Source organism: Oryctolagus cuniculus, chromosome 3 (genome assembly GCF_964237555.1).
Source record: "Oryctolagus cuniculus chromosome 3, mOryCun1.1, whole genome shotgun sequence".
Classification (NCBI taxonomy): Eukaryota; Metazoa; Chordata; class Mammalia; order Lagomorpha; family Leporidae; genus Oryctolagus; species Oryctolagus cuniculus.
The window spans coordinates 69,276,505-69,303,989 of NC_091434.1; the positions used below are offsets into that span (position 1 = coordinate 69,276,505).

General features: G+C 42.2%; 1 protein-coding gene across 7 annotated transcripts in view; it reads left to right on the top strand.

Annotated features, from left to right (window-relative positions):
• The window catches only part of SLC25A12 (solute carrier family 25 member 12), a 123,894-nt gene that overhangs the window by 74,030 nt on the left and 22,379 nt on the right, over positions 1-27,485 (top strand). For all 7 annotated transcript variants that reach the window (XM_070070695.1, XM_070070693.1, XM_070070697.1 and 4 more), the window contains 7 exons: positions 1,717-1,855; positions 2,645-2,738; positions 5,414-5,498; positions 19,321-19,402; positions 21,376-21,534; positions 24,661-24,713; positions 24,954-25,034. In XM_070070695.1, coding sequence (XP_069926796.1) covers positions 1,717-1,855; positions 2,645-2,738; positions 5,414-5,498; positions 19,321-19,402; positions 21,376-21,534; positions 24,661-24,713; positions 24,954-25,034 — 693 coding nt within the window. The remainder of the gene's footprint in view (positions 1-1,716; positions 1,856-2,644; positions 2,739-5,413; positions 5,499-19,320; positions 19,403-21,375; positions 21,535-24,660; positions 24,714-24,953; positions 25,035-27,485) is intronic.

The window sequence follows — 27,485 nt, forward strand, 5'->3', positions numbered from 1 at the left end:
CTGTTTTAATAACCATGGCCATGGCAGAAGGTATGGAGGAAAGGTGTGGCCATCAGCCTCTATGGCTCACTCCTCTCTCTGCCCCTTCACCTGTGCATTGTCTGTATGCACCAGACACAGTTTTTTGTTCTGTCAAATTGCTGATCTCTCTAAAGTAATCACCTGGACCAATAGCAAGCTCATGTCATCCACTTCCTCACGTAGAGTGGTGCAGCTTTCCTCACTTACCCATTTTCTTGTTCATGCATTGTGCTTATGTGTAAGTTTTTGATTACTGCTTGTTTTGAATGGAGAAAAGCCAGGGAGTGCGCTTGTTGTTTCAGCTGAGGATCATTATCCCTGATTTAGACTGGGGTAGAAAGATCAACTTCTGTTCTTTTTCTTCAGTGAATTTGAACATGGAGCATGTCACTTTCTCCTACACATTTCACCTCCTTGACACCCATCCCCCATTCCTCTACCCTCACCTCATGCCCCAAACAAAAAAAAAAAAAAAAAAAAAAAAAAAAGGAAAGAAAAAGAGGGAAAGAGGGGAATGAAGAAGGAAGAAGGAAAGAAAATCTTACAGGGAAGAGGTCTCTCAGTGAACCTTAGGGATCCACTTAATCTTTTCCAACCGGGTCAGGCAGACCTATCATAGCCTCAGTTTACCAAAGCCATTCTGAAATGCAGATGAATAACTTAAGTCTTTCTTTTGGGTCACTGGTATCCAAATTCAGGCTAATAAAAATATGATCTGTGTTTGGGTTACAGGCATGTGTGTGAGGCATGATGGGGTTGACTGTATTTGCCCATTATTACCTACACTGTTCATATTAGAGCTTTAGGATTAAGATTGGTACAATGGTGTTTCCATAAGCATTTCTTGGAATTTTTAGTAGATAACTTTTTCAGTCATATGTTGCTGTGATTTCTGGCTTAGAAATTAAGCTTTTGATAACTGTAAAAAATACTCTTTTTTGAAGTTATGTTCAAGTGGTGAGTGGAAGAAAATACCTCCTTTCCCAGCATAGGTGATGAAGGCCATGTGGCCCCAACCCCAGGCATGAGAGAGCCTCTTTTGCACTGTTCCCCCTTGAGACGTAACTTTATGGGAATACATCCTCTCCAGAGGTTCTGTGCTGTTTCTGGGGGAGGGAGAGTTTCTGTTAGCTGTACTTTTCATGATATAGATTTAGAGTCCAGCACAGATTGTTAAATACCTTAACTAAAAAAATGGCAATAATGCCCTTAAAAAATTAGAAAATGTTGATGTAATGAAGTCTTAAAATTTAAAGTTATCACTTTTTTTTTTTTTTTTGTATGTGTATTAAGGGAGGGAAACACATTTTAAGAAATGTTCCTTATATTTTACATGCGTGTTTCATTTGCCCAGGACTAACGGGAGTTCCATAGTTGAGGATCTTGAAAATCCTGTTTAAATAACCATTGTTTTTGATCTGTTATAATTATATTTGTTGTTTCTGACCTTATAGGTAGATGAACCATGAAGTCCAACTTCCAGATGTTGCTTTCCTTCTTAAAACCTAAAGTTTTGTAGACTTCCCCGAGGGCATGAAATGTGCTAAGTGTTTGAGTAGGATATTTTCCTTGTATTTTTGGACTGGCTGTTAACCATTTTAATAATGAAGACTCTTGGATTTTCTCTGAGAAAAGTACGGTTTCCATAACTGCAGTTTTTGTTTTTGTTTAACTTTTCATGTTGTCATTTTCCAGGCAGCTGGAGGCAGTATCTCACACCAGGTTAGCTTCTCCTACTTCAACGCCTTTAACTCCTTACTGAACAACATGGAGCTTGTTCGTAAGATATACAGCACTCTAGCTGGTACAAGGAAAGATGTTGAAGTCACAAAGGGTAAGGTTTTTTAAATACTCCGCATTTTCACTTTTCTTCTAGACATGAGGTTGATCTAGTTTACCACACTGAAGCCAGATCTAGACCGCATATTGCCATGTGTAGCTATGTTTCAGGTGGGCTCCAGAAATCCAGGTGGTGGATTTAATGGGCTGCTGAGGTCAGGAATGGAAAAGTAGCTTTGACAGCTTTGAAAAGAACCTTGGCCCAGTCTGTCAAACAGGTCAGTGGCTCTGTGGCAGCAGCTTGTTTGTGCTAGGAAGGAGTTGCCACAGAAACACGGGCAAGTCGACTCCTGGTGGTGAATTGTAGTAGGATGTTTGGGATGACTGAAGAGCAGCCAGTTTGTTGTAACTCTGGAGACAGAAGGGTAAATGAGATAAGAGAAGGGACTCTGAAGATATTGATTTATCTTTGATGTTTGTTTATCTGTTTTTGGTGTTGCATCATAATGTTTTTAGCAGCTTTCAGAAATGCAGTTATTACCATATAATTGAAGTTAAATATTTAAATTTTTTTAGATTTTTAAAATAAAAACTAACATCCCTTTATCTTTCAGATTATATTCTTTTTTTTAACTTTTATTTAATAAATATAAATTTCCAAAGTACAGCTTTTGGATTACAGTGGCTTTTCCCCCCCATAACTTCCCTCCCACCTGCAACCCTCCCATCTCCCGCTCCCTCTCCCCTTCCACTCACATCAGATTATATTCTAATTGGTTAAAGTAGAAATTTGTTGTCTCTTAAGAAAATTTTAATATCTTAACATATTTTTCTTACCTTCCAGAGGAATTTGCTCAGAGTGCCATACGCTATGGACAAGTTACTCCACTAGAAATTGATATCTTATATCAGCTTGCAGACTTATATAATGCTTCAGGGTAATTATTCCAGTAATTCTTTAAGATATTTTTTATAAAACAGTTCCCTTTTTTCCCCCCTAAATGTTTATTTAAAAGGCAGAGTGATAGGAAGAGAGTCGGAAATGGGGGTGAGAGAAAAAGGGGTGTGTGTGCATGAAGAGATCTTCATCCACTGGTTCACTCCCCAAATGGCCATAACAGCCAGGGCTGGGCCAAACTGAATCAGGAGCCAAGAACTCCATTCAGGTCTCCCACGTGAGTGGCAAAAACCCAAGTACTTGGGCCGTTATCTGCTGCCTCTCAGACACACTGGCAGGAAGCTGAATCAGACAGAGTCAAGACTTGATCTCAGCAATCTTGATATGGGATGCAGGCATCCCAAGTGGTGATTTTACCCTCTGCTCCACAATGCCACCCCAGGGCAGTTCTTTTAAGATGTAAAACGCTGATATGCTTTCAGTTCATTTTAGCAGTATTTCATTCATAATATAAATTCTAAGAGGCAGATATAAGGAACAAGAGAGAGAGGCAGAGAGAATGAGGTGAGAGAAGAAAAGAGAAGAAGGAAAGGAAAGGGGAACAGATAGAGAGGAAGAAGCAAAATAAAGGAATAAGAGATTGAGAGGGCCTGGCACTATGAAGTAGCGGGTAAAGCCGCTGCCTTCAGCACCAGCATCCCATATCGGTGCTGATTCGAGTCTCAGTTGCTCCACTTCTGATCCAGCTCTCTGCTATGGCCTGGGAAAGCAGTAGAAGATGGCCTAAGTCTTTGTGTCCCTGCACCCGCATGGGAGACTTGGAAGAATCTCCTGGCTCCTGGCTTTGGATTGGTGCAGCTCCGGCCATTGCGACCATCTGGGGAGTGAACCAGAGGATGGAAGACCTCTCTCTCTGCCTCTCCTTCTTCTCTCTCTCTGTGTAACTCTGACTTTCAAATAAATAAGTAAATCTTTAAAAAAAGAAAAAGAGATTGAGGGACATGAGAAAGCAGAATGGGGAAAGGAAGAAAATGAGAGGGAAGGGAAGGAAAGGGAGGGAAAATACTGATTTGTCTTTCTAAATTTCAAGATTTACAGAAATTTGCCTAAATTTATAAAATAGACTGATGTACATGGAAAAATATCTTGCAATCTTTTTGGTTTGTTGTAAACAGTCATCTTACTGATCAGTATATACCACATTGTGTTGGTATATGCCTGTGGCATTATCATCATAGCTATCATCACAGACAAGCTCAGATGTTTATGACTGTATTTTCTAAGTTTAAACAATCAAAAAGCTCATGGAGGGCATTGAATTTGTAATTTCAGGGGCAGGTGTGAATTCCAGCAGTTAAGATGCTGATTGAGGTGCCCACATCCCTTATTGGGTTCAAATCCTGACTGGCTTTCTGCTGATGCAGACCCTGAGAGGTGGTAGTGATGGCTCATGGGTGGAGATTTTTTATTTAATTTTAAAAATTTATTATTTCTTTGAAAGTCAGAGTTAAAGGGAGAGGAAGTGGTGTCTTCCATCTGCTGGTTTCCTACCCACATGGCCACAACAGCCAAAGCTGGGCCAGGCTGAAGCCAGGAGCCATGAGCTTTGTCTGGGTCTCCCACATAGATGGCAGGGGCCCAGACTCTTGGACCATCCTCCACTGCTTTTCCCAGGCCATTAGTAGGGAGCTGGATCAGAAATGGAATGACTGGGACTTAAACTGGTGCTCGTATCTTTATCTATCCCAGAAAAGGAAAACTGAGGGGTTGGAAAGAAGCCCATGGGCCTAGGACACAGAGAGCTCTGCTCTTGGCATCAGGCTTGGCCTCAGGGTCCCAGTATTGCTGTTGCTACAAGGTTGACAAAAGTACTTTTTTTTTTTTTTCTGACAGGCAGAGTTAGTGAGAGAGAGAGAGACAGAGAGAAAGGTCTTCCTTTTTCCGTTGGTTCACCCCCCAAGTGGCTGCTACAGCCGGTGCGCTGTGCGGATCCGAAGCTAGGAGCCAGGCGCTTCCTCCTGGTCTCCCATGTGGATGCAGGGCCCAAGCACTTGGGCCATCCTCCACTGCCTTCCTGGGCCACAGCAGAGAGCTGGATTGGAAAAGGAGCAACCAGGGCAGAACCAGCGCCCCAACCGGGACTGGAACCCGGGTACCGGTGCCGCAGGCGGAGGATTAGCCTAGTGAGCTGCGGCGCCGGCCAAAAATACTTCTTATAAATAGATTTAAAGTGACCTTTAGCAGGATCACGGAATGCACTAATTTGTGAGCAGATTTTTGGGAAACAGTAGTGCATTTCACATGGTTAAAAATTCAAAGGATTCAAAAGAAGGTAGTATAAAAAAGACTACCTCCTGCTGTTGCCCTTCCTTGATGGCAACTAGTATTTACTTTGGGGATACATTTAGTCTGTATGTACCATCAACATCTATGCTTCACTTCTAGCAAGAATTACTGTTATTCACTTTTAATATTTATCACTAGCATCTTACTAAATTTGTCTACTCCACGTTGTTTCTCTGGAGTCTCTTGTTTTTTTTGTTTATGTAAACAGGGTCTAAAGATTTTTTTTCTCCCTAAAATGATTTCTGAAAAATAGGGAAATAATTTTAAACCATAGTTCTGGTTGTTTATGTTTTCATTTTTAAGGAAAGACAGGTGTCAGGAATTTGTCAGTGTCTAACTCTTCTTTCTTTCCCATATTTTTGCCTGAAGGCGCTTGACTTTGGCAGATATCGAGAGAATAGCCCCATTGGCTGAGGGGGCCTTACCTTACAACCTGGCAGAACTTCAGAGACAGGTAGGAGTAGTCTCATAAATATAATCACTCTTAAAAATGCCAAAATGTATGTACATGATACAGCTAAACTTCCTGAACTCTAGGAAAACTGAAAACTGTTTCCCAGAGGAAGACTTTACATAGCTCAAAGATTATCTGTAAGAACTACTGTTGTATTATGAGAGTTACTGTAAAGCTAGTTCTCAAACAGTTTTTGTGTTGGTGTGTGTGTGTGTGTGTGTGTGTAAATTGTTGAAATATTTACTTAGTATAGACTCGGTCTTCTATGTACAAAGTTAATTGAAAGTGAATCTCAATGGAGAATGTGACTGGGAAGGGGAGAGGGAGGAAGTGGAGGGGTGGGAGTGTGGGTGGGAGGGCAGGTATGGTAGAAAGAATAAGTATATTTCTAAAGTCATACTTATGAAATTTGTATTCCTTAAAAATGAATTTAAAAAGAAAGAACTATTGTTACCTCCTTCCTCATAGAGTATTTTTGTGGGATAGCTTGGTTATTGTTCTTTTCTAGTTTAAGGTAAGAGAACAAACATACCTGAGTTTGACCTCCTTCCTCTAGAATTTGTTTTCCTTTGATTTGTCAGTTACATGTAAAGATTAAGTTTACTTTGTATCATTAAACTGATATTTATGGAGTTTTTAATATACAAAACATTCCTCAAATGGAAGAAGACATTCACTGGGATTGTGCTTATAGATTACAATAGGAAAAAAAGGAAAAGTAATTAATGAACCAGAAAGAGAACCTTGTTATTAATTTTTGCTGTAATGTTAGTCTTTATTTATTATAATGTTAAGGATGATTGAAACAGTAGCTCTGAATCCCGTAGAGTCAATACGGTCTCATTTCTGATTTTATAGATACTATCTGGATAGGAAAATAACCCTATGAAATTACCTTTGAAGTGTGTGGAATGGGGCAGCCTCCCCTAAATATTTTTAAAATGCTCTTGACTCCTGCATTGTGTACAATAGCATGAATCAATGAATTTTATTTTGTAGCATTTGAAAGTTTGTAAGGAATTCAGGCTAGGACTTACAGCAACCAAACTAATAGAATACATTTTCTTTACTTTTCAATCTTGAAAAAGATTTCTTCAATTAACATATTTCAAATTTGTAAGGCACTTTAGGATGGCCGTGTAGACTGCAATTCTAGTGACTCAGTTTAAAAAATTCTTTATTCCATAGAATTACAGTAATGCTAACCATACTATTCTCATGTTACTTCCAGAAGATACCCTGATTTCTCTTGTAATTTTTCCTATGTTGCCAAACTAGGAATATGGTTGTCCCTGGATATTTGGGGGGAATTAGTTCCATGATCTTTGATGGGTACCACAATCTATAGATACTCCAGTATTTTATATAAAATAGTATAGTATTTACATAAAACCTACCTACACCCTTTCATATCCTTTAAATTATTGCTAGGTTACTTAAACTACCAAATACAAAGTAAATGCTGTGGAAGTCATTGTTATACTGTATTGCTTAGGTAATAATGACGTTAAAAGTGTGTAAACAGGGCCGGCGCCGTGGCTCACTAGGCTAATTCTCCACCTTGAGGCGCCAGCACCCCGGGTTCTAGTCCCGGTCGGGGTGCCGGATTCTGTCCTGGTTGCCCCTCTTCCAGGCCAGCTCTCTGCTGTGGCCAGGGAGTGCAGTGGAGGATGGCCCAAGTGCTTGGGCCCTGCACCCCATGGGAGACCAGGATAAGTACCTAGCTCCTGCCATCGGATCAGTGCGGTGCGCCAGCCGCAGCGCGCAAGCTGCGGCGGCCATTGGAGGGTGAACCAAAGGCAAAGGAAGATCTTTCTCTCTGTCTCTCTCTCTCACTGTCCACTCTGCCTGTCAAAAAAAAAAAAAAATTACAAAAGTGTGTAAACATATTCAGTATGGGGACAATTTTTTGCCAGATTTTTTAAGGTTTATTTATTTATTGGAAAGGCAGAATTTACAGGAGGTTGGGGAGTAGATCTCATATCCACTGGTTCACTCCCCAGATGGTTACAGTGGCCAGTGCTGGGCCAGAACAAAACCAGGAGACAAAAGCTTCTTCCCGGTCTCCCACGTAGGTGACAGGGACTCAAGAACTTGGGCCATCTTCCACTGCTTTCCCAGATGCATTAGCAGGGAGCTGGATTGGTAGTGGAGCCTCTGGGACTCGAACCAATGCCCCTGTGGAATCCCAGTGTCATAGGTGGCAGCTTTACTTGCCATGCCATGCCACAATGCTGGTCCCTCCCAGATGTTTTTGGTCTATAGTTGATTGTGTTCGCAGATTCAGAACTGATGAATACAGAGGGTTAACTGTAAATAATTATTATGTAGTGTGTGGAATGTTTCCCTATAGGAATCCTTAAAACTTACATATAAAATAGGAAGAAGGACATGTCTTATCACCTCTGTTGGCAGAAGTTGAATGATAAGGGTCAGTGCTGTGACATAGCTGATTAAGCTACTGTCTGCAGCACCGGCATTCCATATGAGCATTGGTTCAAGTCCTGGCTGCTCCACTTCCAGTCCAGCTCCCTGCTAGTGTGCCTGGGAAAGCAGCAGAGGATGATGGCCCAAGTCCCTGGGCCCTTGCACCCACATGAGAGACCTGCATGAAGCTCCTGTCTCCTGGCTTCAGCCTGGCCCAGCCTTAGCCAGTGCAGCCATTTGAGGAGTGAACCAATGGATGGAAGATCTCTCTCCTCTCTCTCTGTCTCTCCCCCTCTCTTGCTCTAACTCTGTCTTTTAAATAAATAAATAATTTTTTTTAAAAAAGTTAAATGATACAGAATCTGTGAGTACAGAAATAGAAGTTATGAGGGAGGCAGTAGTTAAGAGCTTGGGTACTGATATGTAACATCCATCCATTCTGTTTCCTCGTTTGTGTGGGGAGCAAACCGGACTAGACTGAGTTACTGGAATTAAGACTTATTCTATGCATCTGCTCTCCCACAATATGGCGCTGGGAGAGAAGTAAACAGCTTCTGCACAGCTGCCTCCAGTTCAACCAATAAACTGTAGGACTTGCTACTGATTGGAGGAGAGCAGCGTACTCGGCGTGTGGGCAGCCGAGTTGGGATTGGCGGAGGAGGACTATAAAGGAGGAGAGAGACAGCATGCACCGGGAACATCTAAGGGGAACATCTGAGGGAACACCTGTGCAGCCCCCGAGAGAGCTGGCCGGCGGTGTGCCGCTCCCCCATGGAAGTGGGGAATGTGGCCAGGGGGAACTGCCCTTCCACGGAGGTGGAAGGGATAGTAGCCAACCCGGGAAGAACCAGCAGCAAACCCGGGGAGGGCCGAGCAGACAGAAAGAACAGCACAGGGTCCTGTGTTGCTCCTCCACGAAGAGGGGGAGCGACATAATGGTGCCGTAACTCAGACAGGAAACCTAGGACGGATAGGAAACTTAGGAGGGAAGAAACGGGAAGAAGCAGGAAAATACCAGAGAGAGAGACTAGCAAACAGCCTAGGGAAAAGCCGGACGAAAAAGGTGCCGGAAGAAGTTATTGAAAGCCTAGGCATAGACTCAGATACGGACTACGGGGGGAAGCTGGGAGAAATCTCTAAGGTCGAAAGCGAAAGTGAAAGCTAGAACAAACAGACTCGGATGCGGACTGTGGGGAGAGGCCAGGAGAAATGAGGGAGGAATATTGTTGGAAGAAAGCTTGGGGAAACATACCGGGTAGAGAAAAATGTTAGGGAAATTGAAGCCGCGGGGGGCAGGCCAAGGCGGAGACGAAAGCCACTTTGGGATTCTCAAGTTAGCCCGGGAATAGGGGGCGAAAAGTTGAAACCAGAAGCTGAAACGTAAGCCAGATTGGGATCCGTCTGATTAGCCCAGGGAGCAAAGGACGGGAAGCCAAACCGTGGGGCGGAGATGTATGCTGGGTTGAATTCGCCAGGCTAGCCCGGGGAACTTGGATTGAATGCTAGTGGCGGAGACGCAAGCTACGCTGTGTGACTCGCGGAAGCCGCCGCGTGCAGAGAGAGCACGGGGCGTGAATAGATAGGGAACGCGGGGCTGGCGCGAGGCCGTGGTTCAGACGCGAAGGGGCTAGTGAGAGACCACGGAGTGTGCGCGCAAAGCCGAGCCGCGCAGATGAGAGAGAAGCGGGCTGAAGCGGCTCAGCCGGAAAGCCGCCGAGAAATAGCCTCGGGGCGGGCGCCGGGAGGCCGCGGGGATAAGAGGAACAGAGGTTTAGAAGTAAAATGAGAGAAATAGAGAAATAGGAATGCTGGAAGATAGAAGTAAAATGGGAGAAATAGGAATGCCCAGAGATAGAGAAATAGAGAAATAGAAAGGCCTCCCTACAATACAGCAATTAGAAGGCTTGGATTCGGTTTGTCTGATTGTTAGGGCTTGTAAGCCCCTGCAGGCAGAGCATGCGCTGCAGGGCACCGAACACAGGCACGCATCAGCGCCTAAAAACCTCCTCACAACATGGCGAAGAGAGGACCCGGATTCGGTTTGCCTGATTGATAGGACTTGTAAGAACCTGTGGCAACTCTAGCAAGTAGAGCAGAGTGTGTGCCGCGGGACACCGAAGACAGGCGCGTATCAACGCCAAAAATAAAAAGAAAGGGGGATCTGTGGGGAGCAAACCGGACTAGACTGAGTTACTGGAATTAAGACTTATTCTATGCATCTGCTCTCCCACAATATGGCGCTGGGAGAGAAGTAAACAGCTTCTGCACAGCTGCCTCCAGTTCAACCAATAAACTGTAGGACTTGCTACTGATTGGAGGAGAGCAGCGTACTCGGCGTGTGGGCAGCCGAGTTGGGATTGGCGGAGGAGGACTATAAAGGAGGAGAGAGACGGCATGCACCGGGAACATCTAAGGGGAACATCTGAGGGAACACCTGTGCAGCCCCCGAGAGAGCTGGCCGGCGGTGTGCCGCTCCCCCATGGAAGTGGGGAATGTGGCCAGGGGGAACTGCCCTTCCACGGAGGTGGAAGGGATAGTAGCCAACCCGGGAAGAACCAGCAGCAAACCCGGGGAGGGCCGAGCAGACAGAAAGAACAGCGCAGGGTCCTATGTTGCTCCTCCACGAAGAGGGGGAGCGACAGTTTGTTGAATAATGACAATAATATCCATTGGATAGGATTAGTGTAAGAATTACATGAGATAATATATTAGGCTTGCTACCTACTAAGAGTGCTATACATGTTAACTGCTATTATTGTTGTGGTTGTTACTATTATTGAATATGAGAATCCTATATGAGAAAACTCCAAGATGATCCCAGATGACTCTCATCTACTCCCATTAAGTGGGAGGGATAAGAAGTGAGGGATAATTACATTGTTGTATTTTTTTTTTAATTTATTACCTGAAACATTTTACTCAATTTTTTTGTTCTGCTGAAATTGTTTTGTTTTTTTCTTAAATTAATTGATAATGGACATTTATCTAAGAGAAAACTCCTACCCCACACATACACAAAATTCTCTTCCAGTGGGATGGTCTAAATATTAAAGATTATGAAAGAAAATAGATACGAGATGATATTTATGATCTGGGATAAACAAAGATTTTATGAAGAGGGTAAAAAACACTGTTACAAAGAAAGATTAATGCAGTGAACTTTCTTAAATTCTAGAATTTTTGTTCATCAGAATATACCAGAGAGGGTGAAAAGACAAACTACACTCTAGGGAAAGAAGAATATTTGTAATACATGTAAGTGACACAAGATTTGTGTCCAATATGTAATTAAGTTCTACAAATTCAGAACCAAGAGGCAGACAGTCTAATTGAAAAATGGGTAAAATACCTAAGCCTCGTCCTTGGGCCTCTGCACCCACATTGGAGACCTGGAGGAAGCTCCAGGCTCCTGGCTTAGGATGAGTCCAGCTCCTGCCCTTGCATCCATTTGGGGAGTGAACCAGTGGATGGAAGACCTCTCTTTCTCTCTCTGTGCCTATGCTTCCGTAACTCTGCCTTTCAAATTAAAAAAATCTTTTAAAAAAAGAAAAACTGATGGCATCACAACTTTGAAAATGATTTGTCAGTAACAGCTACAATTAGAGATGCATACCTAGTTATTCTCTTCTGGATGTGGACCCTAACAAGAATGAGTACATCTGTGCACTAAAAGATAGGCACAAGGATGTTTGTGGCAGCATTATTTGTAATAACAAGAAATTGGAAACAAGGTAAAATACTTGTCACTGGTAGAATTGATAAGTATATTATAGTAGTGTAGAAGCCACCTGCAGTGAGAAAAATGGAAATTTTAATTTGAAGTATGTGAGTTAAGTAAAGGGAGGTGGGTTGCAGGGAGAAAATGTGTACATATTGGAGCACATAACAGTTTGGAGGGTAAAGCCAAGTGAAAGGCCAACTTGGGTGCTATAAGAGAATGGTAAGCAGACTTACTCTCCTTCTTTACCATATGTTGCACAATTATTTTTTTAACTATCTGAGGGTAAATGATCTATGATGGACCTACTGGGGAATATATGTACTTTAAAAAGCAGAGTTTTGTTTCTGTAGAAAATTGTATCAAAGCTACAGGCCACTTCATCAGAGAATTTTAGAAATATAAGCTAGGTTATATTCTGTTAAAATATTAGAATGATTTTTTCCGAAGATTTATTTATTTATTTGAAAGGCAGAGTTACAGAGAATGAGAGGCAGAGGCACAGAGAGAGATATTCCATTTAGTGGTTCACTCCCCAAATGGCCACAATGGTCAAGACTGTGCCAGGCTGAAGCCAGGAGCCAGGAGTTTCCTCCCAGTCTCCCATGTGGGTGCAGGGACTCAAGGACTTGGGCCTTCTTCCATTGCTTTTCCCAGGCCATTAGCAGGAAGCTGTATCAGAAGTGGAGCATTTGGGTCTCAAACTGGCGCCCATATGGGATGCTAGCACTGTGGGCGATGGCTTTACCCACTATGCCACAGTGCCAGCCCCTAGAATGACTTTTTTATTATTATTATTTTTTTTTTTGACAGGCAGAGTGAACAGTGAGAGAGAGAGAGACAGAGAGAAAAGTCTTCCTTTTGTCGTTGGTTCACCCTCCAATGGCCGCTGCGGCCAGTGTGCTATGGCCGGCACATCACGCTGATCCGAAGGCAGGAGCCAGGTGCTTTTCCTGGTCTCCCATGCGGGTGCAGGGTCCAAGCGCTTGGGCCATCCTTCACTGCACTCCCTGGCCACAGCAGAGAGCTGGCCTGGAAGAGGGGCAACCGGGACAGAATCCGGCGCCCGCCTGGGACCAGAACCCAGTGTGCCGGCGCCGCAGGCGGAGGATTAGCCTATTGAGCCACGGTGCCGGCCTAGAATGACTTTTATATCTCTCTCATCTATAGCATTCCTTAGCATAGAACTTAGTCTCTTTTGTGTATTTTGCATTCTCGTGGACCTTCTTTTGATTTTGGATTCAATAGTACACAGAGGAAAGCATTACAGTCCATTTACTAATTCATTTTATGAAAATTTTTATGTCACTTGTGTTACTTTTACCAAAAATGGGACTCTGTTCTCAAAAAGGAGAAAATTGTGTTTATATATTAGCTATCATTCGTCATTTACCTCACTTAAATTATTAAATTTTAAAGACTTATTGTTCTTGGCATATCATAACTTTCCTCTTACAGAGAGAAAACTACTTATTGTTTATGTTTAAGTAAAACATTTTTCCTCTCTCCCTTCTCCTATGTTTATGATAGCTGTGAGTTTAATCTGACTTTGTAGGGCCAAGAATATTGAATTCAAATCTGAGAGTATTAAAGTTACAGGTGTGATTTGCAGACAGAAGAATTTTGTTTTATTTTCCTTACCCTTAGTTTCCATTCCACTTTTACATTTTAGTTGATACAGAATGTGGTCTTTGTGGTTTTCTTTTTTTTTTTTCTCTTTTGTCCTTCAGTGCACAACATAAAAGACTTTATTCTTGTCTTTTTTTCTACCTCTTAAGAGTATGTCATTTGAAAGTGGCAGTTCACTTTTTTAGATTGGTATGCTACACGAAGAAGCTTAGTTTGGGCAGGTTGCTTGAATTGTTACTGATATAAGCTTGTTCTATCTAATTCTCATTTTTGGATGAGGTCATTTAAAAAAAAAAAAAACGAAAGGAACTTCTTTTCAAATGAGGTGTTAATTCATTTCCTATAATAAACATATGCTTAGGAAGCAGGTTAAAAAACATTTTAGATTCTCAACTCATGTTTTGCTTTGAGAAACACTTAATTAACCTTGTTAAATATCAACTTTCATAATCATAACCTTAAGAGAAAGAGTGGCTTTTCCTCTGGCCCATTTGCTCACGGTAGGCGATCTTAGTGCTGAGTAGTTTCTTTCAGCGTAAATACTAAATATTCAGCTTGCAGTCATTAATAGTGATGATAGTCATAGTAGCATTCCACTTATGAATATTCATCATGTGAAATCCATAGCACTAATTACATTAATTTGCATACCTGAATACAAGTGAACCATAACATACAATGATAACTAGCCTTAAAGTAATCTTGGTAACCATATACATTGTATGTTTTCTTATACATACTATTTAATAAAGGTAGAGGTGACATTTCTGTCAAAGGGCTTTTAGGTATTTATAGTTCAACATGTTTTTAGCTAAGAATTAAAGCACAGTATAATCCTTCAGTTTTCATAGGATTTTGTAGGACTTACCAACATTATTTAAGGAAGAGTAGAAAAAAAAGTATGTGGTTGAACAAAAAAGGACAAACCTTTTATATAAATAAGGGAATTAGTGGTTATTTGATATTTATTTGGGATAAGCCTTTTTATTCTGAGTTTTAATTCAACATATTCTTTTGAGAAAATACGTGATTGAAAATAATCCATAATCTATGAGAATGAGGTTTCTTTTCATCCAATTTTGTGATTGAGAAATTCCAGTTTTGGGAAAAAAGTTTTATGTTCTTTTTTTTATTATTTAATAAATGTGAATTTACAAAGTGCAACTTTTGTATGTGGCTTCCCCCCCAACCTCCCTCCCTCCCGCGGCCCTCCCCTCTCCCACTCCCTCTCCCATCCCTCCCTTCATCAAGTTTCATTTTCAATTACCTTCATATACTGAAGATCAACTTGGTATATACTAAGCAAGGATTTCAACCGGCTGCCCTCACACAACTACACAAAGTATAGGGTATTGTTTGACTAGTAGTGTTGTTTTTAAGTTTCATAGTAAAACACATTATGGACAGAGATCCTACGTGGGGAGCATGTACCCAGTGACTCCCGTTGTTGATTTAACAATTGACACTCTTATTTATGACATCAGCAATCACCCGAGGCTCTTGCCATGAGCTGTCTAGGCTATGGAAGCCCCTTGAGTTCACCAACTCTTAACTTGTTTAGCCAAGGCCATATCACAGTGGAGGTTCCTTCCTCCCTTCAGAGAAAGGCGCCTCCCTCCTTGATGGCCTGTTCCTTCTGCTGGGGTCTTGTTCACCAGGATCTTTCATTTAGATTGTTTTCACCACCATGTCTTGGCTTTCCATGCCTGTGAGACTCTCATGGGCCTTTTAGCCAGATCCGAATGCCCCAAGGGTTGATTCTGAGGCTGGAGTGCTGTTTTGGGCGTTTGCCATTCTATGAGTCTGCTGTGTGTCCTGCTTCCCCTGCAGGATCATTCTCTCCCTTTTAATTCTATCCTTCATTATTTGCTTACACTGGTCTTATTTGTAAAATCTCTTCGACCCTTACCCTATCTTTTTGTTCGGTTGTGTACTTATACTTATCACTTTACCAAGTGTGCTGGCATTGGTACATGCCTCCTTGATAAGACTGAGTTGAAATCCCCTGGCACATTTCTAGTTCTGCCATTGGAGGTAAGTCTGAGTGAGCCTGTGCTGAGCCATATATCTCCTCCCTCTCTTATTCCCACTCCTATATTTAACAGAGATCACTTTTCTGTTAATTTTAAACACCTAAGAATGATTGTGTATTGATTACAGAGTTCAACCAATGTTCATGTTTTAAGAAGTTAAGAGCATATGCTACCTGTTTAATCAGTAACATAACAGCTATCTTGATTTTAAAAGATTTTAAAATTTAAGCCCGATTGCCTGTCTTTGTTTAAGTTTGTTGTAACAAATTACCAGACTAGGTAGTTTAGACAACACATTTCTCCTAGCTCTGGGGCTGAGAAGTTCAACGTGAAGGCACCAGTCGATGCAGTTCCTGTTAAAGAGCTATTTTTGTTTTGCAGATAACAGTGTTCTCATTATATCCTCTGTAGGAGAGAGGGAGAGGGAGAGAGAGGAATAGACTGATCATCTTTCTTGGGTGTCTTTTTATACAGCATTAATCCTAACATGAGGGCTCTTCTCTCATGACCTAATTATCTCCCAAAGAACCTCCTGCTAATACCATCACATTGGTGATCAGATAAAGGTTTCAGCAGGTGACTGGTTCTGAGGGGACACAGCGTTCAGCTGATAGCAATGCCATAAGTTGAATTCATAAAGTATGATGTTAATTATCATCATTACCTTGAAGGAACAGATTGTGTTTATGTTTTCTGTTGTTGTCTTTGAAGCAAAGTACAGGAGTTAACTGGTGAGCCTCACTGTACCAGCAGATTGTTCAATATTTTAAGAACCGAAGCGGGGCCAGTGCTGTGGCATAGTGAGTAAAGCCGCCGCCGCCTGCAGTGCTGGCATCCCACATGGGCACCAGTTCAAGACCTGGCTGCTCCCCTTCTGATCCAGCTCTCTACTATGGCCTGGGAAAGCAGAAGGAGGCCCACATGCTTGGACCCCTGCATCGGCATGGGAGACCTGGAAGAAGCTCCTGACCTCCTGGGTCCGCCCAGCTCCTCCTGTTGCGGCCATTTGGGGAGAACCAGCAGATGGAGGATCTTTGTCTCTCTCTCTCTGCCTCTGCCTCACTGTAACTCTGCCTTTCAAATAAATAAATCTTTAAAAAAAAAAAAACAAACTGAAGCATGTTCAGTCGGTATAATACCAAAATGATTTTTTGCAGTGATTAAATAAAAAGCTTATGTTAAAATTTTTTATCTCATTGTTTTATCATTTTTGGATATATTTAGAATGTGTGTTATGGGCCCGCACCTTGGCTCACTAGGCTAATCCTCTGCCTGCGGCGCCAGCACCCGGGTTCTAGTTCCATTTGGGGCGCTGGATTCTGTCCCGGTTGCTCCTCTTCCAGTCCAGCTCTCTGCTGTGGCCCGGGAAGGCAGTGGAGGGTGGGCGCTGCACTCTCATGGGAGACCAGGAGGAAGCACCTGGCTCCTGGCTTCGGGTCGGCGCAGCGCCACCGGCCGTGGCGGCCATTAGGGGGTAAACCAACGGAAGGAAGACCTTTCTCTCTGTCTCTCTCTCTCTCACTGTCTAACTCTGCCTGTCAAAAAAAAAATTGTGTGTTATGTATAATTTTATAATATATTATATTTATGTATATAGAGTTAATGTAGATGAAGAATACCTGAGCTGTCTGTTATGCTTCTTTTAAAGCTTATTTAAAGCTAATTTTAAGTTTCCTTTAAAAAGCAAGTATTTTGTTCCTTCATTTTAGACTGCTTATGTAGTCTAGCAGATATTTTCTTTTTTTAAAAATTTATTTGAAAGGCAGTTACAGAGAAGCAGAGAGAGAGAAAGGGAGAGAGAGAAAGGGAGAGAAAGAAAGAGAGAGGTCCTCCATCTTGTGGTTCACTCCCCAGATGGCTGAATTGGCTGGAGCTGGGCTGATTCGAAGCCAGGATCCAGGAGCTTCCTCCATGTCTCCCATGTGGGTGCTGGAGCCCAAGGACTTGTCCCATCTTCTGCTGCTCTCCCAGATCCAGAGAGCTGGATCAGAAGAGGAGCATCCAGGACTCAAACCTGTGGCCAGGTGGGATGCTGCTGCTGCAGGCTGTGGCTTTACCTGCTGTGCAACAGCGCCCCCTGTTCTTTTTCTTTTAAAGATTTATTTTATTTGAAAGTAATAGTTATAGGAGAGAAGGAGGAAGGGAGGGAGGGAGAGGGAGAGGGAGACCTTCTATTTGCTGGTTCACTCCTCAAGTGACCACAATAACCCGAGTGGGCCATTTCTATTTTTATTTTTTTTTATTTTTTTTTATTTATTTTTTTTGACAGGCAGAGTGGACAGTGAGAGAGAGAGAGAGAGAAAGGTCTTCCTTTGCCGTTGGTTCACCCTCCAATGGCCGCCGCGGCTGGCGCGCTGCGGCCAGTGCACCGTGCTGATCCGATGGCAGGAGCCAGGAGCCAGGTGCTTTTCCTGGTCTCCCATGGGGTGCAGGGCCCAAGCACCTGGGCCATCCTCCACTGCACTCCCTGGCCACAGCAGAGAGCTGGCCTGGAAGAGGGGCAACCGGGACAGAATCCGGTGCCCCAACCGGGACTAGAACCCGGTGTGCCGGCGCCGCTAGGCGGAGGATTAGCCTAGTGAGCCGCGGCGCCGGCCCCGAGTGGGCCATTTCAAAGGCAGGAGCCTGGAGCTTCTTCTGGATTTCCCATGTGGGTGGAGGGACCCAAGCACTTGGGCCATCCTCTGCCGCTTTCAAAGGCACATTAGCAGGGAGCTGGATAGGAAGTGAAGCAGCTGGGACTCAAATGCATGCCCATATGGGACGTCTGCATCACAGGCAGCAGCTTTTCCAGCTATGTCTCACAGCTGGTCCCCAAATATTTTCTTTTTTTTTTTTTAAGATTTATTTTATTTATTTGAAAGTCAGAGTTACATAGAGAGAGGAGAGGCAGAGAGAGAGAGAAGTCTTCCATCTACTAGTTCACTCCCCAGTTGGCCAAAACGGCTGGAGCTGTGCCAATCTGAAGCCAGGAGACAGGAGCTTCTTCCGGGTCTTCCACATGGGTGCAGGGGCCCAAGGACTTGGGCCATCTTCTACTGCTTTCCCAGGCCACAGCAGAGAGCTGAATCAGAAGTGGAGCAGCTGACACCCATATGGGATGCTGGCACTGCAGGCGGTGGCTTTACCTGCTACACCATGTCGCTGGTCCCGAGATATTTTTTTTCTTCTTTTTTTTTTTTTAACTTGACAGATAGAGTTATAGACAGTGAGAGAGAGAGAGACAGACAGAAAGGTCTTCCTTCTGTTGGTTGACTCCCCAAATAGCCGCCACGGCTGGCACTGCACCAATCCGAAGCCAGGAGCCAGGTGTTTCTTCCTGGTCTCCCATGTGGGTGCAGGGGCCCAAGCACTTGGGCCATCCTCCACTGCCCTCCCGAGCCACAGCAGAGAGCTGGACTGGAAGAGGAGCAACCGGGACTAGAACCCGGCACCCATGAGATATTTTCAAAATCAAAATATCAAAGAACAAAACTGACCCACATGTATACACAAATTATTTCGGGTCCTTTTGTTATGTTTGGGATACCTGTGAAATAACATTCTGAATCACTGTAGGATGTTTCTTTTTGTCTAATTTGACCATTTATCAAAGATTTTATGTCAGAATTATGGATATGGCTAGGACAGTGGTTACTAGAAAGATGATCAGTATTCTCTGATTTGGAAATAAAGACAGCTGAGAAAGATTTTCAAAGTTTAAGTCAAAGGAGAAATGGTTTTATATCTGAAATGTCTGTTTTCCTAAAAACTCACTTCTGTAGAATAACAGTGTATTCTCAAATAGTAGTAGATAATGAAGCATACTTGGCCGAATATGGTTTTTGAATGCCAACGATAGAGGTATCTATTTGGAAACATATTGCTTCCATTTTTAGCTACAGGACTATCATACCTCATTAACAATATCACTTTTAGGTTTTGTCTTTCCTTCCAGGAACATAGGCGAATTGTAGCTTTTTCCTTTGCTGTATGCTTTCTCAAAATGATTGTCGTGTTTTCTTCTTCCCTGCAGCAATCTGCTGGGTTAGGCAGGCCCATCTGGCTCCAGATTGCTGAGTCTGCTTACAGATTCACTCTGGGCTCAGTTGCTGGAGGTGAGTGACATGTCTGTGTGCTGTTATCTCACGAGACCAGGACAGATCAGCCAAGGTGCAGTGCATTGTCCCTGCGGGTCACTACTGCGAGGTTTTCTGAGGTGTTCTTTATTGTTACCCGTGATCAGAGACTTGTCACAGCATGGCTGTGGCCCCTCTGGCTCCAGTCTGTCTTCAGGACAAAACCTCTGCAATGATGTCAAAGTCTGAGATGCAGTGCTGCACTCCCCTTAATTATATCCATTAAAGCCCATATGAAAAAGTGGAGAATAAGACTGTTTACGGGGTCGAGCATGGGGGAAGGACAGAAATGAAGATTTGGGACACCAATCTTAGGACCTCATGAAATAAAACAGCCTCCGAGTGATTCACCTATGCTCTTCTACTTGATTTTTTTCATCTCCCTTTTCACTGGTCCAGCATAGCTAGACTTGGAGTTATTTGTTACAAGGAACCTCTCTTCCCCTGCCTGTTCCCAGCCAAAATTTGAAAGATTGTTTTTGCTTAAATACTCTACATAGAAAAATGTGTAAAATCTGAAGTTGCTTTGTTGAGAAGACTAGCAGATGTGATTATAATGCTTACAATTTTTCAAAACAAGCCTGAACTGATGAGACTGATACTTCTATTGTTTCCAGTCTCAGTTTTAGAAGTTGCAGGGCATGTTGTGGTTTTCAACAGTCAAATAATATGTTAGCTTATCTAATAAAATTTTTAGTCCCTGAGACATCCAGAAGTATGGGCTTATTTTTTTAACCTAATTGTATACATAGGAATAGGATCATGTTGAAATTTGTTCCCAGTGTTATAGTTGTGACCAAGATTAATTTAGCAAAAAGATTTTTTAAACTAAAATTTAAGATTTCAGCAAACTAGTGTACATTTACTTGTATAGGCATTTTAAGAAGTGACTGGCATAATATTTAGTTAGGCATTTAGTGGAAAACATAAAAGTGAATACATAGCAGTTTAATATTGTCATTTTGGAAGATCAAGTGGTGGTTGTGACTTGATAATCCATTCTAATTTATAAACCTAAGATACCAAAGAACATTTTTTTTTTTTTTTTTTTTTTGGACAGGCAGAGTGGACAGTGTGAGAGAGAGAGACAGAGAAAAAGGTCTCCTTTTCTGTTGGTTCACCCCCCTAATGGCCACTGCAGCCAGCGCACTGCACTGATCCGAAGCCAGGAGCCAGGTGCTTCTCCTGGTCTCCCATGTGGGTGCAGGGCCCAGGCACTTGGGCCATCCTCCACTGCACTCCCTGGCCACAGCAGAGAGCTGGCCTGGAAGAGGGGCAACTGGGACAGAATCCGGAGCCCTGACCTGGACTAGTGCCGGCGCCGCAGGCAGAGGATTAGCCTATTGAGCCGTGGCGCCGGCCCAAAGAACATTCTTTTTTTTTTTTTTTTTTTTTTTTTTGACAAGCAGAGTGGACAGTGAGAGAGAGACAGAGAGAAAGGTCTTCCTTTGCTGTTGGTTCACCCTCCAGTGGCCGCTGCGGCCGGCACGCTGCGGCTAGCACACCGCGCTTATCCGATGGCAGAAGCCAGGTACTTATCCTGGTCTCCCATGGGGTGCAGGGCCCAAGCACTTGGACCATCCTCCACTGCACTCCCTGGCCACAGCAGAGAGCTGGCCTGGAAGAGGGGCAACCGGGACAGAATCCGGCGTCCCGACGGGGACTAGAACCGGTGTGCCGGCGCCGCAAGGCAGAGGACTAGCCTAGTGAGCCACGGCACCAGCCTCCAAAGAACATTCTTAACAGTTGTTTTCTGAAGCAGTTGTATTTATACGTCCCAGTGGTTACTTAGCCTGGATGACTCAGCTGTGTATTAGAAGAGAAAAAGTGTCTCGTGAGATTTGATGCTCTGTTTTATGTATTTTTTCATCCTTTGCGATAAGATTTGTTGTCTTTATGAACTTTCCATTTAATTACATTCTTTTTAAGCCTAAAAATTGTTCTGCTTGTAGCTGTGGGAGCCACTGCAGTATACCCGATAGACCTGGTAAAGACCCGAATGCAAAACCAGCGTGGCACTGGCTCTGTTGTGGGGGAGCTGATGTACAAAAACAGTTTTGACTGTTTTAAGAAAGTCTTGCGTTACGAGGGCTTCTTTGGACTCTACCGGGGTGAGTAAGAAATCTCAGCTGCTGAGGTTACTGATTTTATCTCATCAGTAGAAGACTTTCCACGCATTAACTATGGAAATCATGCCCAGCCAGACTAGGGCTGTTTCTATTTTCTCTTTGCTCATTTCTCTTTCGCATGTTCTTTCTGGTGATCAGCAATAATAGTCTGCAAACAAGGTCTTCAGTTCTTTGTGCAATTTATGTTTCTTGGCATTCAAATCCTCTGTTATCGGAATATGGGTCTGTGGTCACCATGCTCTTACAAACCAAGGTACATGTCTGCAGGTGAAGTACAGGGTGACAGCTAAGAAAGACAGAGCCTCTTTTCTCAGAGAGTTAGAGAGGAGAAATGTACCTCTTTGTGAGATAGAAGCTAGGCTGCCACCGAAAGGTGAGTTTACCCTCTGTACACTTGTTTCACCTGAAAGAAGTGTCACATTTTTTGTCTCATCTAAGGAGACCATTTATAAGTTTTTCCCAGTGAGTCATTGGGTGAAGGAAGGAGGGAAGGAAAAGAAGGAAGGGAGGGAGGAAAAAAAAAAAACCACTGGGCGCCAAGTCTCAGTTTTCTTCCTGTCTTCCCCATAGCTCAGAGACAGAGTCAAAGCAGACAGATTTTTCTCTTGCAGGAAAAGTTACCACAAACTCTAGACCGAGCAGTGTTGTTGGCCTCAGAGGCAGCAACTCCGCAGAATTCTCTACCCTGCCCCACCCCTCCTCCCCCCAACCCTGTGGGCTTTGTAGTAACTTGTTCTCTTTGGAGAGGGAATGACTTTCATGTATGTGTTTTCACATTAGAATTTCGGGCTTCCTTTTGGAGGGAGATTAATTTTTTAATCCCTCTGGGCGCCACTTGGAATTCTTTGAAAATACTCTCTACATGCTCAGGTCCAAGGCATTTATGTAATTTACTGTACTTGTTTGTTTGCACACACAGGATCATTAATCCCTAGCTCATTCTGAGCCCTGTTGAACTGCTGGCCTTAGAATCTCTTCCTAGGAAAAAATGACTGGGCCTGAACAAAGTTTGGTGCTTATGGATAGGAGGAAAAAACACCTGTGGTTAGCATTATGTATGGTATTCAAATGAAAAATATAACTGATAGACTTAAATTTGAAGGAGAGGGTCGTGAGAATATTTGCTTTTCCCAGTATATGTAGAATTAGATAAGAAAATCATTCTGAGGTCAAAGTAGAGTCAGATACCCTGCTCCTAAGAATGAAATGCAATTACTTTTCCTCAAACATTCGAAGCCCTATGTTCTGTACATTCTAGCTGTACAGCCTGTCTACAATGGGAAGAGATACACATTGTCCAGAATGTGGATCTGCCCATGTATATGCTTATTTTAAACTGATTAAGGCTTGTATATATAGATTGTGTTTAATGGGGGAGACAATATCGAACAATACTAGGTTTTCTTTTTTCTTTGGTACTCCCATCTTTTTTGAAAAATGATCACTTTTCCTTCGTATACTTTCAAACTGTAAAGAGAATGTCCACTATTCGACAAAATCTAGATGTATAATTATAGTACATAATTTAGCTTTCCTAGTGGTTGTTTACAGAAGATTTCACTTGATAGAGATGTCATATCAATTAAATGAGTGCAGTAATAGCCAGTAGGGGAGGGCATTGTTGGCTTTATTCAGGATATGAGCTGATAAAATCAATCATTGAAATGAGGGACTTTTGTATTAGGGAGAAGACTGTAGGAGTCCTGTTTATGAGCGCTGTGATTATTGAAGTTGTCATATATTGCTTAGAACTGGTCCATTATTCTGTCACATGATTGACAAAATTGTTGACAGATTAGGTAAATTTCTTTGCAGGCAACAATGATAAAATGACACAAATCAGTACTTTATTAAAATTCCATGAGCCTTATTGAGGCAAGTTGTAAAACAAATACACATGCTGACATGGCTGTATGGGAGTTAGATTAAAAGTAATAGAGCCTGGTAATCATGAGGGTTAGAAAGTTAAGACTGCCATCTGCTGATTTATTCTTTTAAATCAGTCTGCTACCCATGAAAGGTGTACACGGATTTGTGTTTGTCATTGATAATTCAGTTTGACTGACAGTAGCCTGTATATATGATTACTAGTTGGCTCTCAACTCATGGAAAATCATTCAGCAGTGTCCCCAAAGTAGACTTAATATCAGCAGTGAGCTTGTACCCAAACACATATGTAACTGCCCCTTGGCTGGTTGATTTAAAGAATATAAAACGTTTGTTGTTATCATCTTTAAAAATGTATGCAAAAAATGTGTGCTAACAATTTGGATAAGCTGTGTGCTTTTAGAAAGCTGGGCCCTATGAATAGCTGCAGATGTTGAATTGTTTATATATTTTTTCATTTCCAGTTTACAGCCAGCCTAGGGAATTTAACTTTCTAAGAATAATAATTTCCTTTGAGGGGATTCTTTTTAAATGTCTTGAGTTTGACATATATATTAGTAAATAAGAATACAATAGGCATGTGTTTTGCTTATGGAAGATACTCATTAAATGATACTGAAAACTGTATTTTTCTTTACAGTTTTGGCTTCCTTTTAAATAAATGAATACTGAATTCTGGGTTTCTCTGAAAAGAAAATTATGGGAGTTGGCATTCTATAATAACCAAGCCACTGAATGCTATTATGATGGTAGTGTCATTTGTGGCAAGACAGGGATATGTGTAAGAGCACACTTCAGAGCTTTCCCACATATGCAGCATTAACTTCTCTGAAATGTCTGTTTATGTGTGTGTGTGGTTGGTTGTAACAAGGGCGGAAGTTTGCTTCCATTCCTGGAGTAGGGGAGATCCTCCTCCTTTTAGGGAGGAATGGATCACTAGGCTTTAAAGGCAGTGTGCTTAAAAAAAAAAAGTCTATAGCTTCAAGAAAAGATGACATTATCCTTGACCAGTAAATCAATCAATCTATCTATCTATCTATCTATAGAAAAGGGGGGGGAGAGAAAGATGGAGAATTTTTAGGATAATCATTTTTTTCCCATTTTAATGTAAACCCTAAAATGTTTGATGGGTAAATAATGTGGAGCAAACATTTCCTTACTGGGCTTGTGTATTTATGCGTAGTACATCTATATTGCTTATGACTTTTCTCCTTTACCTAGGCCTGATACCACAACTAATAGGGGTTGCTCCAGAAAAGGCCATTAAATTGACTGTAAGTTTCTTTCTCACTGAAATTATATCATTTGTTTAGTTTGCCATTAAGCCAAAAATTAAAATTAATTCTGCTGGAACTGGCACATTATTAAAAGGCATTTATAAATTTTTAAATTTATATAGACATTAACATAATTTTTAAATTTATCATGAAACAAATATTTTCCTAATGTGGAAAAGCAACAGTCTGCCAGTGAAGGAAATGATTGGAGTTAACTGATATTATCTTCCTAATTAGGTTAACGACTTTGTGCGAGACAAATTTACCAGAAAAGATGGCTCCATTCCACTTCCAGCAGAAGTTCTTGCTGGGGGTTGTGTAAGTATTAATTCTAGGTGTTTCCTATGGCAACTACGTTTTCCCTTAACCTTTTCCCACATTATGTAGGATGTGACATTTCACTTGAACTCAAGGGATTCTAAGCAGGTTTTCATAGCATTCATATAGGATGATTTTTAAATTTTATTGTGTGATCAAAACTGGTTTGAAACAGAAAAGAAGTAGTACTTTCACTCTTAAAAGTTCCTGAAATGATTCTAATTTTTATTCTTAAGTATCACAGAAAATATAGTGGAAGGTAGACTTACCATACATTTATATAGACCGAAACTTTAAAGTTAAGTGTGAGATAGTTGATTAGTTTGGCCCTTGTGTTTTAGGTATGGGATTGGGTATGTCATTGTGGGATAATTTTAATTTTAATTTTAATTTCCTTTTTTTAGGGGCCAGGGAGTGTGACAAACAGCTATAACTATATTGCAGTTATTGACAAAAATTCTGAAGCTATAGAATCAGATTATATTTACTTAACGTACAAATGATTTCTGTCTTTAAAGTGTAAGCATGACCTTGCGTTCAGATCAATTCTTAAATCCAAATTTGCAACTCAGCTACTTTTATTTGTGGGTATTTGTCTCACATCTGATAGCACATGATCCATTTAAGTCGTATTTAGTTTTTTTTGCTCCTGAAAACATCAATAAATTCCAGTTGAACTGGCTGACAGTGTTGGTTCAAACCTCCTCAGTTGCTTGTAGAACCTGAGGTAATGAGGTCGATGACCTTCAGAGCTTTTCATTTAGAGAATATGCCCCGGAGGCCAGTGAGAGAAGCTGCACCAGATTCTTGATGAGATTTGTCAGCATGGCACATACCTGAGTTCTCACCTTTCTGAAACCCAAGTTCTTATGGAAAGGGTGGACGGGCGTGTGAATGGGTATGTAGATTTGCACATATGCCTTCATGCACATCCCAGTGTATTCTCAGGAAGGAAGGCTCTTTGGCTGAATTTTCTTTTTTATGAAAAGGCAAACAATGGATAGAATGAGACTTTCCTTTAGGTGGATCACAAAGAATATAATTTCTCCTCCTGTTTTATCCTGGTTTAATGTTGAAGTTGTTTCTTATCTAGAGAGAAACTTTGCAAATCATATTCTTTTTTAAAATTTATTTTATTTATTTGAAAGGCAGAGTTACAGAGAAGCAGAGGCAGAGAGAGGTTTTCCATCTGCTTGTTCACTCCCCAGATGATCGCAACGGCTGGAGCCGTGCTGATCTGAAGCCAGGAGCCAGGAGCTTCTTCCTGGTTTCCCACATGGGTGCAAAGGCCCAAGGACTTGAGCCATCTTCTGCTGTTTTCCCAGGCCATAGCAGAGAGCTGAATCGGAAGTGGAACAGCCAGGACTCGAACCAGCGCCCATATGGGATGCCAGCACTGCAGGCAGTGGCTTTACCTGCTGTGCCACTGCACCGGCCCCACAAATCATATTCTTTTTCTGAGATTTTAGTTTTCATTTGGTAAAGGAACTTCCTGACTCATCATGTACATACGTTAGCCAAAAATCTAAGTCATGCTCTTTCTGTGCCACATAGCTAGTTATTCCTGTTTCCATTTGCAAATCCAGAGGTTTTTGGCCACAAAAATGATCTTTCCCTATGTCTAACATGTGACTAATTGGTTAAACCATAATCAGATATTTGATTCTTTTGTTCCTCCTGAGTGTAGACCTCATTTGAATGGTTTACAGGTTTGAATGATAAAAATTTCTATTGAAGTATGGAGTTCCTTGATGATTGTGCTGACACTCTGAGTCTCTTTCTAAATAATGACTAATTTTGGAAACTTTGATAGATTATCTAGTTAAATTTAAAAAAAATTATTTATTTATTTGAAAGGCAGAGTTGGGGCTGGTGCTGTGGCATAGTGGGTAAAGCCACCGCCTGTAGTGCTGGCATCCCATATGGACACCAGTTCAAGTCCCTGCTGCTCCAGTTCTGATCCATCTCCCTGCTATGGCCTGGGAAAGCAGTGGAAGATGGCCCAAGTACTTGGGCCCCTGCACCCATGTGGAAGACCCAGAAGAACTCCTGGCTCCTGTCTTCTAGCTTCAGATTGGCACAGCTCCAGCCATTGTGGCCTTCTGGGGAGTGAACCAGTGGATGGAAGACCTCTCTCTCTCTCTCTCTGCCTCTCCTCTCTCTGTGTAACTCTGACTTTCAAATAAATAAATAAATCTTTAAAAAAAATAAAAGAAAGGCAGAGTTACAGAGAGAGATAGGGAAATACAGAGATCTTCCATCCTCTGGTTCACTCCCCAAATGGCTGCAATGGCCAGGCCTGGACCAGGAGTTTCATCCAGGTCTCCCATCTGGGTGGCAGGGGCCCAAGCACTTGGACCATCTTTCCCCGCATTTCCCAAGAGCTGGGTCTCAAGCTGAGCAGCTGAGAGTGGAACTTGTGCCCATATGGGATGCCTGCATTTCAGGTGG